This window comes from Panthera leo, chromosome B1, assembly GCF_018350215.1.
Source record: "Panthera leo isolate Ple1 chromosome B1, P.leo_Ple1_pat1.1, whole genome shotgun sequence".
Taxonomy (NCBI): Eukaryota; Metazoa; Chordata; class Mammalia; order Carnivora; family Felidae; genus Panthera; species Panthera leo.
The window spans coordinates 114,430,465-114,447,934 of record NC_056682.1 but is presented as its reverse complement, the minus strand read 5'-3'; the positions used below and the strand labels follow the sequence as shown (position 1 = coordinate 114,447,934).

The 17,470-nt window shown below is 40.7% G+C and overlaps 1 protein-coding gene across 3 annotated transcripts in view; it reads left to right on the top strand.

Annotated features, from left to right (window-relative positions):
• LOC122217967 overlaps positions 1-17,470 on the top strand; it is a 132,614-nt gene that overhangs the window by 29,776 nt on the left and 85,368 nt on the right. For 2 of the 3 annotated variants that reach the window (XM_042935722.1, XM_042935723.1), the window contains exons 4-5: positions 693-872; positions 9,252-9,293. In XM_042935722.1, coding sequence (XP_042791656.1) covers positions 693-872; positions 9,252-9,293 — 222 coding nt within the window. The remainder of the gene's footprint in view (positions 1-692; positions 873-9,251; positions 9,294-17,470) is intronic. The other variant, XM_042935724.1, reaches the window with a different exon arrangement.

Below are 17,470 nucleotides of genomic sequence, written 5' to 3'. Positions count from 1 at the left end.
CTCAGTTGGTTAAGCATCAGTCGTTAAGCATCGTGGGTTCGAGCCCCGTGTCGGGCTCTGTGCTGACACCTCAGAGCCTGGAGCCTGCTTCTGAATCTGTGCTTCCCTCTCTTTCTGCTCCTCCCCCACTTGTGCTCTCTCTTCTCTCAAAAATAAACATTTAAAAAAATATTTCATATGTTTTTGTAGAAAACCTATTTCTACGTCGTTTCTTAACACCTATACTTCTTCATGGTGTATTTTGTTTACATGTGTTATTTTCCCATCAACTTACTGGTTTAGTGTTTTTTATTGATTTGTATAAGATTTTCTTATATCAAAAATATTACCCATTTTCAGTTAAAAAATATCATTTAGGATTGAATTAGTCTGCAATTGACAGAAAACCAGGTATATTAGTTTTCCTCCCTCCTCTCCCCAGCTTTATTGAGGAATAATTGTCAAACAAAATTGTGTATGTTTAAAGTATAGAACATGATGATATGATATATGTATACATTGTGAAATCATTACCACAATTGAGTTAATTAACATATTTGTCGCCTCACATAGTTGCCTTTTTTTGGATGAGAATGCTTAAGATCTACTCTCTTAGCAAATTTCAAATATACATGGCTGTATTGGTTTTCTATTGCTGTTGTAACAAATTACCAAGCTTGATGGCTTAAACGAAACAAACTTACTCTTAACAGTTCTGGAGGTCGGAGGTCCAAAATGAGTCTCACTGGGCTAAAATCCAGGAGTTGGCAGGGCTGTGTTCCCTTCTGGAGGCTCTACGGGGGAGAATCTGTTTCCTCGCCTTGTCCAGCTTCCAGAGGCCGCCTGCGTGCCTTGGCTGGTGGCCCCTGTCTTCGTCTTTGCAGCGGGCAGAGGTGAGTGGTCGTTCTCACATATAATTCCTCCCACCTCTGCTTCTACCATCACATCTTCTTTAGCTCTGATCTCTCTTTTGCTTCCGTTTCCGCTTTTAAAAACTCTTGTGATTACACCAGGCCCACCTGGATAATTCAGACTACTCTCCCCGCTTTAAGGTTAGCAGAGTAGCAACTTTAATTCCATCTGCACCCTTAATTCCTCTTTGTTGTGTAACATGGCCCAGCTACAGGTTTAAGGAATTAGGATGTGGACATCTTTTTTTGGGGGGGGGGGGGCGGGTGTTATTATATGCCCCACCAGGCACCTCAGTAAGTAGTTACCTGTTTTATGCAAAAATAAGTCTATCCAGGACTAGTAGGACAATTTAATTAAACCATCAGGTAATCAGGTTTTCCCCGTCTTTTTGCTATATCATCCTTAGTGTATGGATCTGTGACCTGGTGCTTCTTGCCTCGTGTTTGCCAGATGGCTGCTGAACCTCCAGGCATTTCTTCCATGCTCCAAAAAGAAAAAAGGTGGCAGTGTGAAGGAACAAAAGATGAAAGGGCAGGCCAGCTGAGAATATGTCTTAGGTCAGATTCCCCAGAAGCAGGCCTTGGCCCGTTCTTGTGTTAGTGACTTACGTAGGAAGTATTTCTGGGAGAAATTGATGAGTAGAGTAAGGGAAACAGCATAGAGAAGAAGATAAAGCCACGCAAGGGAGTGCTGCAGCCCCATCTTGGACTCTAAGCATAAATCAGGCAGGTTGGTGTCCTCTCAAAGCCAAGTAGCTCCCACCTTCAGACCCCCACCCCAGGCAAGGGGGAAGGATGGGGAGGTGAACACCCAGGCCCTTCTGACATCTAGGAAAAGATACTCTAGTAGCTCAAAGGTCGTTGAAGAAAGTAACAGGTGTGAGCTGTCAGGATCAGAACCTCCAGAAACAAGAATGTTGTCACACACAGCAGATAAAGGGTTTCTGAGGGGAACTGGGAAGAGCACCAAGCATTTGCTACAGTGTGTCTTTTTTGTGAAGTTTCGCTGGATGCCTTCTTCAACAGTCTCCAATACTTTTCTTCTTTCCTAACTTACCACATAGCCACCCCTTGCTGCAAAGATGTCTAAGACAGGATTATTAATTGGATACCTTGCTCCTTTGGCAACACTGGAGTTCTGTTAGCAAGTAAATAGGAAAGAATGGACACCGGGTAGGCAATCATCAGAGTCTGCTAAAATATAATTCTCATTTTCTTTACTTTTTATTAAACAGAGGATTAAATATTTTACGTAGTCGATATTTTCTTCTGTAATTTCATCCACTATTGTAAAATTAATCAATCTATATCATATCTGTATTTTCTAATTTATAAAAATGTTTAGTTCTTTATAATTTATTTTGGTAAATGATTTCAAGTGGTGCTACAGATGATTACCCATACATCCATATAAACTTGCTGTGTGTGTGTGTGTGTGTGTGTGTGTGTGTGTGTGTGTGTGTGTGTTTTATGGCCATGCATGTATTCCACTCCACTGGTCTGTTTGTATATCCCTTCTTCAGTGCCACATTTTAAACCACAATGTGATTTTATAACATATTTGTTACGCTTATTTATTTATTTATTTTAAGGGGGGGCACCTGGGTGGCTCAGTTGGTTGGGCATCTGACTTCAACTCAGATTGTGATCTCAGGGTTCGTAGGTTCGAGCCCCGCATCGGGCTCTGTGCTGACAGCTCAGAGCCTGGAGCCTGCTTCAGATTCTGTGTCTCCTTTCTGTCTCTGCCCCTCCCCTGCTCATGCTCTTTCTCTGTCTCTCAAAAATAAATTAAAAAAATTAAAAGTGAAAAAAGAAAAAAAAGAGAGAGCGAGGAAGATCGAGCGAGATTCAATTAGATGACGATTAGACTCCCATCCAGGTGTAACACTTTGTCATCCTGAGAGTTATGTAGCTCTCTGAAGTAGATTCCACTTGGCTGACCCTGTTGAGCCTAGCTAGTAGTGGCTGGTCTCAACATGAATCAATAGATGCTCTTATATAAGAGGTGGGGTGAGAGAACACTTCTAGAAATCCATGGCTTCTAGTCTTCCTACTGGTACGCTTTTCTACTTCCAACCACCTGGGATAGCTTCCTTCCTAGGGCACCCAAACTAACTTTTCTAAATCAAAAATAGAGGAAAGCAACAACTTGAATCATTAAATAATAAAAGTATTTAATAAATAACTATAACTATTAACATATATTTAATTAATAAACTAAACTTCGACTTGTGCTTGGCACATAATAAACACAACATAGTTACTATAGTGTTTTTCACGCAACGTGTCCCCTAAATGCCACTCAGTGACTTTATCTGGTAATTTCCCAAAGGAGCTTTCCATCAAACACTGAAGAAAAGACTTGCCATATAGGGCTTATTGAGAGGGGACATGTCAAATTTCAAGTTGACAGTTGAGCCTTATTATTCATGGATTTTGCGATTGTGAATTCACCTACTTGTTAAAATTTATTTGTACCCCCTGCCCCCAATAGATATTGGGCATGGGTGGAATGGTGAAAACTTTGAGTTGCCCAACACACATTTCTCAGCTGTGGTTGAACAATCCGGCACTGTATTCTTATTTCTGTTTGCACATGATAAACAAGTATCCTTTTTGTGGTCAATTTAATCTGCTTTTTGTATTTTTGTGCTTTTTGTTGGTATTTTTGCTGTGTAAAATGGCCCCAAGAACAATACTGAGTTGCTGTCTGTGTGCAAGAGGCTGTGACCCTGCCTTATGGAGAAACTTCCTCCAGTAGATAAGCTTCATTCAGACACGAGTTGAAGTGCTGTTGGCTGTGAGTTCAATGTTAATGAACCAACGGTATGTGTTAAATAAGATGTCTTTAAAGAGAAACACATACAAAATAAGGTTTTGTATTGATTTCTTGACAAAAATGTTGTAACAAGAAGCTCATAGGAGCTTAACCCTATATTTCCCCCTGGGAACACTGGTTCAGTGTTTGCTAATTCAGTGGTTGTGGTGACTGTACAGAACATAACTACCATGAGTAACAAGAATCAAGTGTATTTTCCAAAGGGATATGGGGCTGCTTATGATTTTTAACCTTTTTAAAAAATGTTTATTTATTTATTTTTGAGAGAGAGAGAGAGAGAGAGAGAGAGAGCTAGCACACACATGTACATGCACAGGCATGAGCAGGGGAGGGGCAGAGAGAGAGGGAGACAGAGAATCCCAAGCCGTCTTGCACTGTCAACACAGAGCCTGACGTGGGGCTCTATCTCACAAACTGGGAGATCATGACCTGAGCCGAAATCAAGAGTGGGACGATCAACCAACTGAGCCACCCAGGTACCCTAACCCCCTTTTTTTTTTAAGAGAGAGAGCAAGCAGTGTACGCATGCAAGTGGGGAAGGGGCAGAGGGAGAAGGAGAGAGAGAATCTCAAACAGGTTCACACCCAGTGCAGAGTCCAAGCAGGGGCTCAATCGCGTGACTGTGAGATCATGACCTGAGTCCATATCAAGAGTTGGTCGCTTAACCGATTGAGCCACCCAGGCGCCACTTTTTTTTTTTTTTTTTTTTTAATGTAGTCTCCATGCTCAACATGGGGCTTGAAAACTCATAACCCTGAGATCACGAGCCATGGACTCTATTAACTGAGTCAGCCAGGCACTCGTGATTTTTTTAACCTTGAGTGTTCCTATGTCACCTCCTGTTCCCCAAAGATGGGACTCCCTGTATCTTATTCGGGCATGACACAAGAAGCATTTATAATACCTGTGACACCCACTCACAGTGCCCTCCTGTTGAAGTCATTTAGACCCCATTAGTTATGAATTTTCGTTATTTTCTTTAACACCATATATTGTATGTTCAGTTTTGTCATTAAAAAAAAACAAAAACTGATTGCGGTGCCTGGTCTCAGTTGGGAGAACATACGACTGTTGATCTCGAGGTTGCGGGTTTGAGCCCCACATTGGGTGTAAGGATTACTAAAAAAATAAAATAAAATAAAATAAAATAAAATAAAATAAAATAAAATAACATAAACAAACTTATAAAAAACTGGTTTGTTTTGAGAAGCACTGAATATTGGTTTTAAGTAGGAAGAGAAAATTGCACCCTGATTAATGGTGTTGTAGATTCCTCAGTGACTCAGGAAAGCATTTTCTTAATGAATAGGCATCATTAAGTTCTACCATGTATCAAGCACTGCACTAAGCACTTTATATACATTATTTTATTGTATCCTCACAACAATGCTGCAAAGTCATCTTATTGTCTTCATTTTGTCAGTGAGTATAGATCAGGGAGCTGGATTCAAATCCAAGTCTATTTGACCTAAAGTTCAGGTCTTTCTACTTGAGTGTTCACCATAGGCACTACTTGGTCATATTACCTGTCCTTCCTTACAGGTGCTGGATAAAACCCATTAGGAGAACATGAGTCAAGTTTACTCATCCAGACTGAATATGTCACATTCACACCTTCTTGACCCAAAGTAAAGCAAACAAATGAAAAGAGCATGAGACATCTTCCACAAATTTAACCCATGCTTCAGTACTTTAACCAAAAGAGAGAAGTGTACACGGGGGAAAAGGAAAGACATACACCAAGCCATCTGCCTTTATAATACATTAATAATAAATACAAACAAATATTTGTGTTATATCTACATGTCATTAGCTGTGAAAAAAGCACACAATTCCAGAAGTGGCACCTTTAGCTCTAGCATGCAGTGACAATGAAACAGTAGTTGCTATGCCAAACAAATAAAATAGATCTCTCTACCAATGCTTTCAGGGTAATGGTAATTAAATGGATTTTTGGTCAGTCCTGTCCTATATCCTGCACTAAGTTGATTAACCTGTTTAATGAGTATATGAGAATGACCAAAGCTGACCTCACATCAAAGAGCCCCATTGTTGCTGTTAGCTGACCTGAATTTTAATTGTGCACTAGGTTCTTTAATTGCACCACAGATGTGCTAGAGAATAGAGCAGGTACTTTAAGCGGCAGTGGGTTTCTTTTCCCAGATGTGTTTGATTGCTCCAAACATGCAATATCAGATGCTATTTTGCATATCCAGGCTCTGAACACTCCCCCTCTTTGCAAAGACTCACAGTTTAACAGTTGTTTTTTGATATAGTTGGCAGTAGTGATCAGTTTTATTTATATGGGAAAACTTACCTTTGTGTATTACTAAACATCACAAAGAAATTTAGGAAAAAAAAGTCTATAAATAAATCAGCTGTGAATAAATTAGAATCCAGTCTTCAGGACTCCTTTAAGGCCTCAAGCCTCAGTCTTCAGCCTCCAAGAGGATTGTTAGAGGCAGATGTGGCTTCCTCAGTGTGCTGTCACCAAGGGCCAGCTGTTATTTCAAGCTGCAAGTACCAGACCATAGAAAAAGGAAGTTAGTTCTTACGTGATAACACTCATTTTTTAAAAACCCTTTAACATGTGCTGTAGTCCTCTTTCCAATTTCTCTTTAACTTGTTTTGGTAAGCAAGTTGAACAGGGTATTTTAGCTATCCACCGGCAAAAAGATGATGACACTTTGAACTCATGCTTCATTGTGGCACTTTCAAAAAATTCAAACAGAGGTCATAAACCTCTGCTGCTTAAGACTTAAAAAAAAATAAGGTGGCTTAAAATCTTTTTGTGACAAGACGTTTTTTTTGGGGGGGGGTGGATAGGGAGAGGGCATAGATAAATAAGGATAAATAAAGCAACTTCTGCTTTATTCCTGGGGTAGAAAGTGGACCCACTGAGTGGGAAGGGGCTCACATGACGTCTGTCATCCACTCTGCGGCTCATCAGCTGTGACAGATCCCAGATGTAGATGTGAAATGGCACCCAGTCCAGGATGAGTGAGAGGCATGTAAACAGTGGAAATGGCAGTGGGGATGGAGGCAATGTATGGGACCAGCAGGAGACCCCAGGGTGTGTCTGTCTCTAATTGACCAAGTAGCTTGCACAGTCCTGCAGTCTTGGATTCTCAGGCTGCCTTCTTTTAGTGCTTTTCTTCTCCTGCTGCCTGCCTTGCTCATTCAGCTTCTTGTCTAGACACTAACTCGTACTGTGGCCTTGGGGCATTCATTTAACTTCTTTGGGCCTCGATTTCTGCAACTACATACTATATACTACATTATCTCCCAAGTTTGTTCCATGATGCTGTTTTGTGGTTGTCTTAGCAGAGTATTTGACTGAATGATTAGACTTATTTCCCCTTTCTTTTTTTGAGGTATCTTTAGATTTTATTTCATGTCCTTCCACAGCAAAAAAAAAAAAAAACCCCACAAACAAACAAACTAAATAAACAAACAACAACAACAAAAAAAACACCCACAGGGGCGCCTGGGTGGCTCAGTTGGTCAGGTCATGATTCCAGGGTTGTGGGATTGAGTCCCACATCAGGCTTTGTGCTGAGTGGGGAGCCTACTTGGGATTCTTTCTTTCTCTGTCTCTCTCTCTCCATATATGTATGTATGTATGTATATATATATATATATATATATATATATATATATATATATGTGTGTGTGTGTGTGTGTGTGTGTGTGTGTGTGTGTATGTGTGTGTGTGTGTATATGTGTGTGTATATCTATATCTATATCTATATCTATATCTATCTATCTATATCTATATATCTATATCTATATCTATATCTATATCATCTATATCTATATCTATATATATCTTTGCCCCTCTCTCCTGGGAGAGGCTTTCTCCCTCTCTCTCAAAATAAATAAATTATATATATATCTATATATCTATATCTCCACAGTCTATTGGTCATAGGTGGTTTTTTATAGCTAAGACAAAGTTGTTGGATTCCGGATAGTCAGAAGATGATGTTGGGGTTTCCCCCTAGAATTGTGATTAGTTCTAAAGTGAAGTATCTATATCCGTACAGGCTGGTACATTATCACAGTCAGAGAGGGGCCATATAAGGAAAGTCAGGAAAGGTGAGGGCCAGCAAGGGTGTTGGTGTCATTGGCAAGATCCCATTAGTGGTGATTTGCTCCCCAAACAGAAAGCATTAGATTACTTTATTGTTTGGGGAAGATTGCTAACACATCAGCAGGACCCCTCCTTCACACAGTAAGTCAGCAGGAGGCTAAGGAATTTTTGTTCTTCAGGTGTGTCTGGTTGCAATTAATCCCATGTCTAAGTGGGCACTATTATGTTTCTTCACTGTGTTGACTGGTATACTCCACAGTGAAACCTTCTGTAGATGTTGAGGACAGAAGCAGAGGCTCAGAAGCACAGTTCTGGAAAAGCAGGATCCAAAGCACTTTCCTTAGAGTTGCTCAGGTGAGGAACAGCCCTGGAGGTGGTGAGGGGAGCAGGGGAGGTGAAGGAGGGAGTACAGAGGTTGGAGGGGTGGAGGAGAAGGAGAGCCCACCGAGACTAGTATGATACAGGTCCCTCTTTGGAAGCAAATCTTCCGGAAATGCTCTGCCTGTAAATATTCTTTCTTCATCATCAGAAATCTTGTTTCCTTGCTTTGTGCTCTTTTTTTCAAGTACCATGTCTAAGCCCCTTCTGATTCACATTTTGGTTCCAATCAAGTTAGAGGTGAGGAGGCAGCATCAGGGTTATGCTAAGGTGTCTGGATGTTGGTCCTGTGTTTCCTCACACCCTGTGCAGAGAAGACCCAATCATTCCCTCTAGGAGATCCACTAAAACCTGAGGAACTTATGGTAAAGGGCGGGGGAGGAGGTGAAGTCTGACCTTACCCAGAACGCAAATTCAGGAAAAGGATGCCTAGACCTGCTCTGTGAGGAGGAAAGAGTGTAACTTCTGTGGGCAGGAGCATGTGGAGATGTACCATCAGACTCACAAAACATCAGTTCTAGAATCACACTCAGATTTTGCACATCTGCGAAATTATTATTATACTGTAATAATTGTTGGTTAAACAGACAAAGAAAGATTTTACCCAAGCTATCATGGTTCATTATTTTCTCCCATTTGGAAGAGATGGCTCAAGTTGTGGCGGATTTGTGAGTCCTCTTAGGCAACAGGCTTTGGAATTAATTTCTTCCCCCAAAGGGTTCATTTTGGCTTTGGTTCCAGTCACACTTACTATCTGTGTGAACTCAGTCAAGTTTCTTGATTTCTTTGAGCCTCAAATTCCTGACCTGTGACCTGCACATAATAACATTAGCTATAGGGAATGGCTGCTTTGAAGACCCCATAGGAAGTGTCTTTGTGAATGTACATTATAAATTACTATATACATTTTAATCTTTTGCTTCAGCCATAGCAAATATATAAAGACTATTATGCACTTTTTTTTTTTTTTTTGGTATTAGCCTCGTTCTAAGTTCCATTTACTGTCCTTATTTTTGTTTTTTTTTTTTATTTCTTTCCACTTCCAATGTAGAGATCTGCTGAATATATAAACTGTTTTGGGGGAAAAGACAGGGTATGTATAAATAAATAAATTTAAATTATAATTTTGTTAGCGGATTGCTAAAAGAATCAGAAAGATATGCTAATATGTCAACCTTCCCCACCTTACCACCAACGTAACATTAGCCCTGCTAGCTTATGTGAACCTCCATCATTGACTTACAGTATGCCAGGTGCCATCTGTGGCACTTTACTTGTCATAACTTTCTAGGGGAGGTGATACCGATCAGTGTTTAGCTGATTGACCAAATCAGTTATGTTGCTCACCTTATATGGCACAGGAGCGGACAGATTTTTGACTTTAGGCCATGTACCGTCCAGGGCTACCAGCTTGGTGCTACCATAGGCTGTCTTCTTGCGGAGACATCTCCCAGTTCATACACCTGGAAATGGTAGGAAAAATCCATTCATTCATTCCATAAACAGGTAATGAGCCTCTACTATGCACCAGCTACTATGGCAGGCACCCCGGGGAATGTAGGAATGCATGATGGATGGTCCCTACCCTCTGGGAGTACTTAGGCCAGTGGAGAAGCAATTATATAGGTAACTAAGTAGCTTGATGAAGTAGGGAGGTATGGCAGAGTGCTTGAGTGCACAGTCCCTGGAGCTGGCCTGCTCTGTCATCTACCAGCTGAGTGGCCTTGGACATGAACCTCTCAGTGCCTCAGTGTCCTATCTATGTCTACAGAGTGTTAATAATAATGGTCGTGGTGAGGTTTACTTAAATCAACACATGTAAAACATGTAGAACAGTGCCTGGCACCACAGAAAGCCCTTGATAAAGGATGATGATGGTGATGATGATGGTGGGTGCGGTGGTGATAAGAGGTCCAATGTGGAAAGCATGTCAGTTATCCAGGAGGCTGGGAAGGGCATGCAGAACCAGTCTTGTTGGCAGAGGAGAAGGAGCTCCCTCCAGGTGGAGGGTTCGGCACTATGGGCACAGTTAAGGTAGAGAGAAGGATGTTCTATGTTCTCAGAATTTTTTTAGTCAAGCAGGAACAGCTCTCAACTCCTGAATTCTGAGCTTGATGCTAGAGTAGAGACAAACGTGGCATGTTTCCATCTCAAGACCATTTTGTTTGTTACCATGGCTGGTAACAAACAAATTTACTGGGCTGGATAAATATGGTTTGTAAGCAAATACATGCTTTTGTCAAATAGACATGGTCAGTGCCTACAGAGGCAGGAAGGTTGATAGCAAGAAGAACTTGTCTTGTTAATTCCAGGTTGGGGAACATCTTGTTAGGAAAATGAACAAATCTGAACGAAGGTTGATGGTGTGGTCTGAGTTTAGCAAATTATTTCTTAGTCCTTTGCTTTCTTTAAAAAAAATAAAAAGTCATGGGCAGGTTCATGACCCACAAGCAAATGATATCAATGTTGAGCACAAACCCCAACCCCCCCAAATCCCTGGCATTTTTTTTTATCCTTCTTATTCCTAGAAATGTTCCTTTAAAAAAATGAGGGACATGAATTGCTATGAGTCTCCAAAAGGACAGAAATTACTAAAAATAAAACAAATGACAGGTAGTGAGAAAAAGCCCCACCTAACTATAGCTGGTACATAAATAAGCCCACTTATATATAATTCAGTGTATTCTGTTAGAAAACATTGAATTCCCAAACAGAATAATCAGTTTAAAATTAATGTGGTTTATTAACAATTAAAAGTGATAACACAAGCTGAAGAAATTGGAGGTGAAATGTTGAGTTTCCTTTGATAGGTAGAGTAATTACAAAGTGTGCTTTTGAAGTTCAAGAAGACAGCCTTAGGACACAACATTTTTAAAGTAAAAATTGGCTTGCCCTCTGTTCAAGTGATTTATTTTGCACTAAGCAATGGGTGTGAGACATGATGTGATTTAAAATTTCATCCCTTGATGGAACTGCTTGAGGGTGACATGATTTTTTTCTTTTTTCTTTTCTCAGCCTGCTCAGCCTATGAAGTTTCCTATCTAAAAGTTAATCTTCTGAAATTCCTTAGGAATTTAAGGAAACCTAATCTTTTGGTGTGTCAACAAAAGGGCCTGAGTATATTGCTTTCCCTCTGACATTCAGGAGCCTCAGAGTGCCCGAGTGGCCCCTAGCAGGAGCTGGTGCTTACCATGGCCAAGCAAATCCAGCCATTCTTGTTTGGTTGCCTATTAAGTAATTACCTTCGGGAAACTTCACCTCTGCCATTAAAAATTCTCTTTCTCTCTTAAGAGAGCTTGAAAGATGTGGGGGTGAATTGAGGAGGGGAGGCGTAATATCCTTGAAGAGGAAAGTTAAAAGGAACTGGGATCTGGTTAAAATAGAAGTTTAGATTATCAAGGGAGCAGGTTATTGCGGGAGAGAAGAAGAGTCATAGTTTAAAAAACACGTTGATATTTTACATGTTTCAGTGAGTGCTTCATCTCTATTTTCACCAAGGAAAATAAATGCATTTAACGGATTTTTAAAAGTTTTCAATAGTCTATTTATTAGAAAGAAAAAAGAACTTGTAAAAAAGTCTCTTATGGTATGCTAGTAAATGCTCAAAAACTGGCTGTCTCAGCGAGGGGAGGGCCTGCCCTGATCTGTAGCATTTTTCAATTTCCTTGGTGTAAATGCTCCCATGATGGTGGATCCTATAAATGTAAAAATGTGAAGCTGGGGAGAGACGTAGAGAAACACACCATTATTCTTTCCATCGTACAGATCCAATAAATGGAGATAACCCGAGGAATGTAGACAACACTAAAAAGTTGTAAAACAAACAAACAAGGAAGTGATGAGTTCTGAGTACTTTTTATCTTTGTTTTTAATCCAACTTAATTATAAGTTTATATAAATTAATTTTTAATTCTTACTGTGTTTAACAACCAGCTCACAACTTTTCCTGAACATTTAAGGTGGCTCTCAAGAACCAGTATAAGCTCGTTCTAGCATGTCACTAAATACATGTATGGTATCTGTGGAAAGGGGTTTGGAAGGTCACATCCCAAATTACTGACCATGGTAATTACCTCTTGGTGAGGGGTTGTCATGGTATGTGGAAGGGGACCTATGTGCATGCGTTACTCCGTATACTTTTGTGTGTATTGCTAGTATAATAAAAGTGAATACAAGATGGTTTTTATAAAATATGTATTGTTTTTATACCAATACCTCCTTTCAACGGAATCCAAACGCTTGAGGTAGCATGGCTCAAACAGAGGGAGTGTTGGACTAGGCACTAAACAATTGGTTTTTAATTATGGTTTGGCCTCTGACAGTCTGGGTAACTGAGAGCAAGTTATTTGATCTCTCTGAGCCTTGGGATCTTTGTCAAATGAAGATATTTGAAGTTAATCTGTAAGAGTCTATTCAGTTCTGTCTAACCTTTACATGTCTGATTATTTTCTTATCTCATTCAATAAATATTAAGACTACACACCCAGGGACAAAGAGTTCTGTGAAGTCCCAACTCACCACCGATTTTATTTATTTATTATATTATTTATTTATTACTTATTTTATTTCCTGACTTTTCAGAAGATTATGGACTTGAAACTCATGGTCCCTGTTAATAATCATAATGATTGGCCGGGTTGAGAGAACGGGGGTTTTGGAAACTAGCTAAGGGCAGGCGCAGATGTTCTCAGATTAGCAATATTCCTAGCAGAGGGCTTGTTGGTTGACTGGCTCACTGATGGTGTGTGTGACGAGGGGGCCTGGAACTTGTGCCCTGGAGGAGTTCTCTCCCTGTGCTGCCTGGTTCACATTCTTCTGGAATGAATTTGCTTGAGTAGCTGTCCTGAACGTTGGTCTTCATTGAGCTGACTCTAGTCTCCGACCAGACAAATTAAGAGTTTGTTCTCAATCAAAATAATAAAATGTATTTTGACGGTTTTTATTTTTAAACTGTAAGATATTAGATATTCATTGTAGAAAATTTAGTAAATACAGATGAGCAATAAAGAAAAAAGGAAGATCGTTGATTTTAAAGTGTAGAATTTCCATTTTTGTTTGCCCCATATCTTACTGGGCAAGCTCATCTGGAGCAGCTGCTTTGTGTATACGTATCTGAACATATGCGTGTTTGAAATAACATCATCCTTCTTGAGAGTGAGGCACAGCATGTACGCAGCGCGTGGGCTCTGGAGCCCACGTGCTCAGGCTGGAATCCTGCCTACACCTGCTAAGTGTGCGACCTCGTGCACTTCACCTTGCCGCTCTGTGCCTTAGTTAGCTCATCTGTAAAAAGGGGACATAGAATGTGCCTCGTAGGTTTGCTGTGAGGACTGAGTGAGTTGAGAACATAAAGCCCTTATAGAACAGTGCTTGGTACACTATTCAGTGAATGACAGCTATTTTTATTTTATTCTACCATATATTGCCTTACCATCGTTTACTAACCTTGCTGTTGGGCATGCAAGTGGCTTCTGATTTTTCACAACTGAGATGAGATCTTGTATAAGTTACAACTTTACGTATATCCTCAGGATACAATCTTAGACCTGGGATCACCGAGTATGCACATTTTAGTGTTTTAACCACATATGTAAAAATTAAAGTCCTCTCTAGACGCAGCTTAAAGAACACCCATGTGAGTGCACAAACAGGTGTGTCCCATCTCTCCCTCATGTCAGTGCCACTGAGCAGATTGGGCTTTCAAAATGAGAAGTACATTGGGGCGCCTGGGTGGCTTGGTCGGTTAAGACTGACTGAGACTTCGGCTCAGGTCATGATCTCACGGTCTGTGGGTTCGAGCCCCGCGTCGGGCTCTGTGCTGACAGCTCAGAGCCTGGAGCCTGTTTCGGATTCTGTGTCTCCCTCTCTCTCTGCTCCTCCCCTGTTCATGCTCTGTCTCTCTCTGTCTCAAAAATAAATAAACGTTAAAAAAATAAAAAAAAAATAAAATAAAAAAACAAAATGAGAAGTACATCTATTTCCATAATATATATAAATCTATGCTTTTCATCTTAAATGCAAAATAAATGCCCTGAGATACCATTAAACTGTGAATAAATCATTAAATTGAAAGCAAGTGTTTTTTCCACAATTATTTCACCTGGTTGTGCCTAGGCATGGAAATACTTCAGTGTTGAGCAATTTCCCCCTTCCCCCCACACCTCCACCCCCCAAGCCCCAAACTGCCCCCCACCTGGCCCCACTACTGGGCAGCAACAGTGGAAGAGACACAAACTGCCTCGGGGAGAACCTGTACACCAGGGTCTGAAGGCAAAGGGTATTCCTGTCTCTCCTTCCCAGTCTTCTTGTCAGGCAGACTGCACTTCCTGCTGCTTTGAGGCAGATCCTTTCCATGGCCTGAGGGGAAGATGCTTTGTCCATCCCTTTGGGCTTGTTACTGTGCTTGAAAAATGTGTTAGCCTGGCTGAGAGGGATGCTGATGAGGGAAAGCTACAGTGGACAGTATATCAGTCAAGGTTCTACTGAAGACCAGAACCTGCAAGACACTGGAGACTCTCAGGCAGGAACCGGAACTGCTATCCACAAGTGGGATTTCTTCTTCCCAGGAAAAAACCTCAGTTTTGCTTTTAAGGTCTTTCTTCTGATTGGAAGAGGCCACTCATATGATTGAGGACAATCTTGTTTACTTGAAGTTAACTGATTGTCGATGTTAACCACATCTGCAAATTATCGTCACAGCAATACCTAGGCTGGCGCTTAATAACTGAGTACTTTAGCCTTGCCAAGCTGACACATAGGCAGTCACAAGAAGAAGCCAGGGTTCATGAACAGAAGTCCAATTCCCTCTCTCACCAGGTCCCTGGGTCCCTTGGAGCTCCATACCAGGGAATGCACAAGACTGCCGAGCTGATGTAGAAGCTGTTCGTAGTCAACTCCTGTCCTGAGAGAGGAGAGTGCCAACCTCTCCTCATAGGAAGGCAGAAGGAACTCATTAGCCCTATGTTCATGCAGGATGATTTGAAAATTATAAGTCATCAGGTTCACGTAATTAATGATTTTAGAGGAAAGTCCTGAATATCCATTCAAGGGACTATTGAGAGCAATGGAGGGCCAATCACGACATAATTCTGTCTTTCCAAATATAATTCCAAAGTGAGTTCAGAGGAGCACTACTTCCATGGGATAGTAGGTAGTAGGTGCAAGGTGAAGATTCCACGGTCAAAAAATTTTAAGAAATTTTGGGTTAAAGTTAAACATGTTTCTAAACAGAAAAACCGAAGAACCTCTTTAATAGGTTAACGTGAAGGTACGCAGTATGTCCAGCTTACTTGACTGTGCGATCCGTTTTTTGCTGAGCACATTTTGAGTCTAGTGTCCCACAAAATACTTTGGGAAAAGATGTTATAATCTATACTGTTGGCCACTGAGAATACAGTTGGAATAGAATTCCTTCCAGATTATTTTATGCACTACCATCTAGCACCACTAATTTCTGTACAAAAGTAAGTTTGTAGAAGAAGTTATTGAACACCCACTCTCATGTACTGGATCTCCATATGTGCCAGGTATTATGATCAGTGCTGGGAACACAGGATTGCTCAAGACTGACACAGACCCTCATCTCATGGAGCTTATGTCTTCTCTAGGCATGTGTCCCCTCCTCAGGAAATGACCCCTCAGGAAATGAGCCCTCAGATGTTCTAGATGGATCCCCAACAGACCCACCATCAACTCTGGTGCACAAGTCTCTTACAGGTTAGAGGATTATAGAAATTAGACCATGTATCCAAGCAAACAGTCTGTGCCTTGGCCAGAGGAAGGGAAGTGCTAGGAAAATTCACATTTGTTTTGCCAGAGAACTAGATCAAAACCAAAATAAAGAGAATCCTTTCATGTGGGGTGGGCAGTCTGGCAAAAAGCAATGCCTCTGGGGTTGATGGAAATAAAAGGTGACCAATTTCCCCTTCCTGCTGCCAACATTTTCTCCTGACAGCCAGAGACATCCTTGACTGGAAACCTTGAATATGAGAAGATTCAAACAACAACAACAACAACAACAACAACAACAACAACAACTCAGTTTTTTCACAGCCATACAAAGTTAAAAAGCTGGCCAGGAAAGCCCATACCTAGTGTTCTTACCTCTGGGTTCCTTATTAGTCTTACTTTGCTGAAGCCACATTTTAGTCAGGGTGAGATACTCTTGTGACTCTTAAAAATAAAACAAAACCAGATTGGCTGCCTTATGCTGGACTGCTGATTCCTTGGTTTGCCACGCCCCATATCTTACTGGTCAAGCTCATCTGGAGCACCTGTATAACATACCTAGCCAGTGCTTAGTTGTGAACACAGCTCGCAGGCTTTCTAGAGTCAGTGTCCTATCCTGGGGAGTGCTCACTGGCAAAGAGAAAGTGATTCTCCAAGATGATTGGTGGGAGACAGGAATAACAGAGGGCTGCCTTTCCTTGCATCTTACACTTGCTAGAAATGAACACACTTTTATTAAACATTTATTTTATGCAAAGCATAAAAGAAAGAGACATTAAAGTAGGTCAGATATCTTGACAGTAGACATTTAAATATAACTCAGAATGGGAAATTATCAGTGGATGTTTTCTCAAGTTGGAATTGGACATGGACCTTTTATGTTTATTGTTCCTTTTATGTTTATTCTAGTGTCTAGTCTCTGCCTTTTTGCAGCCCCTTTCCCATAACGCTTCCATTTGACTCAACATACTCAATTTTTCAATCAGCTCTGATTAGGTGAGTGAGCAGGTTCAGTACCTTTGCCTTACCAGGTGGTGGGGCATGACTTAATCTTGTTGCTACAGACTGTTTTGGGGATGAGTACTGACCTACCCATTCAGTTTTAGTTTCCCCTTAATATTGGCCTCCCACCGATTTCCAGTCCATCCCATCTTGATGTTTAAATTTTTTTAAAACATTCCTTCTTCTAAATCCCTTTGGAATCCACAAAAGCTCTTAACTTTGTAGGAGCTGGTCCTCTATCAAGTCAATTTCCTTAATCAAACTTGCACTCAGCCTGAGCAAGACTGATCCAAGTGATAGAGAAAATTTTCCCTAAAGGTCCTATATAACCACGTGAAACTTTGTAAATAAATTGTAGTGGTCAGTAATGCATGCTCAGGGCCAGTCGATGTGGGTTCAGATCCTGGATCTGTCATTTACTTGGTGTGTAGTCTTCAGTAAATCACTTAATCTCACTGGGTCTCCATTTTCTCATGTATAAAATAGATACATAAATAAGCTTGTAATATTGTTGTGAGGACTAAGGGAAACTAAATCACT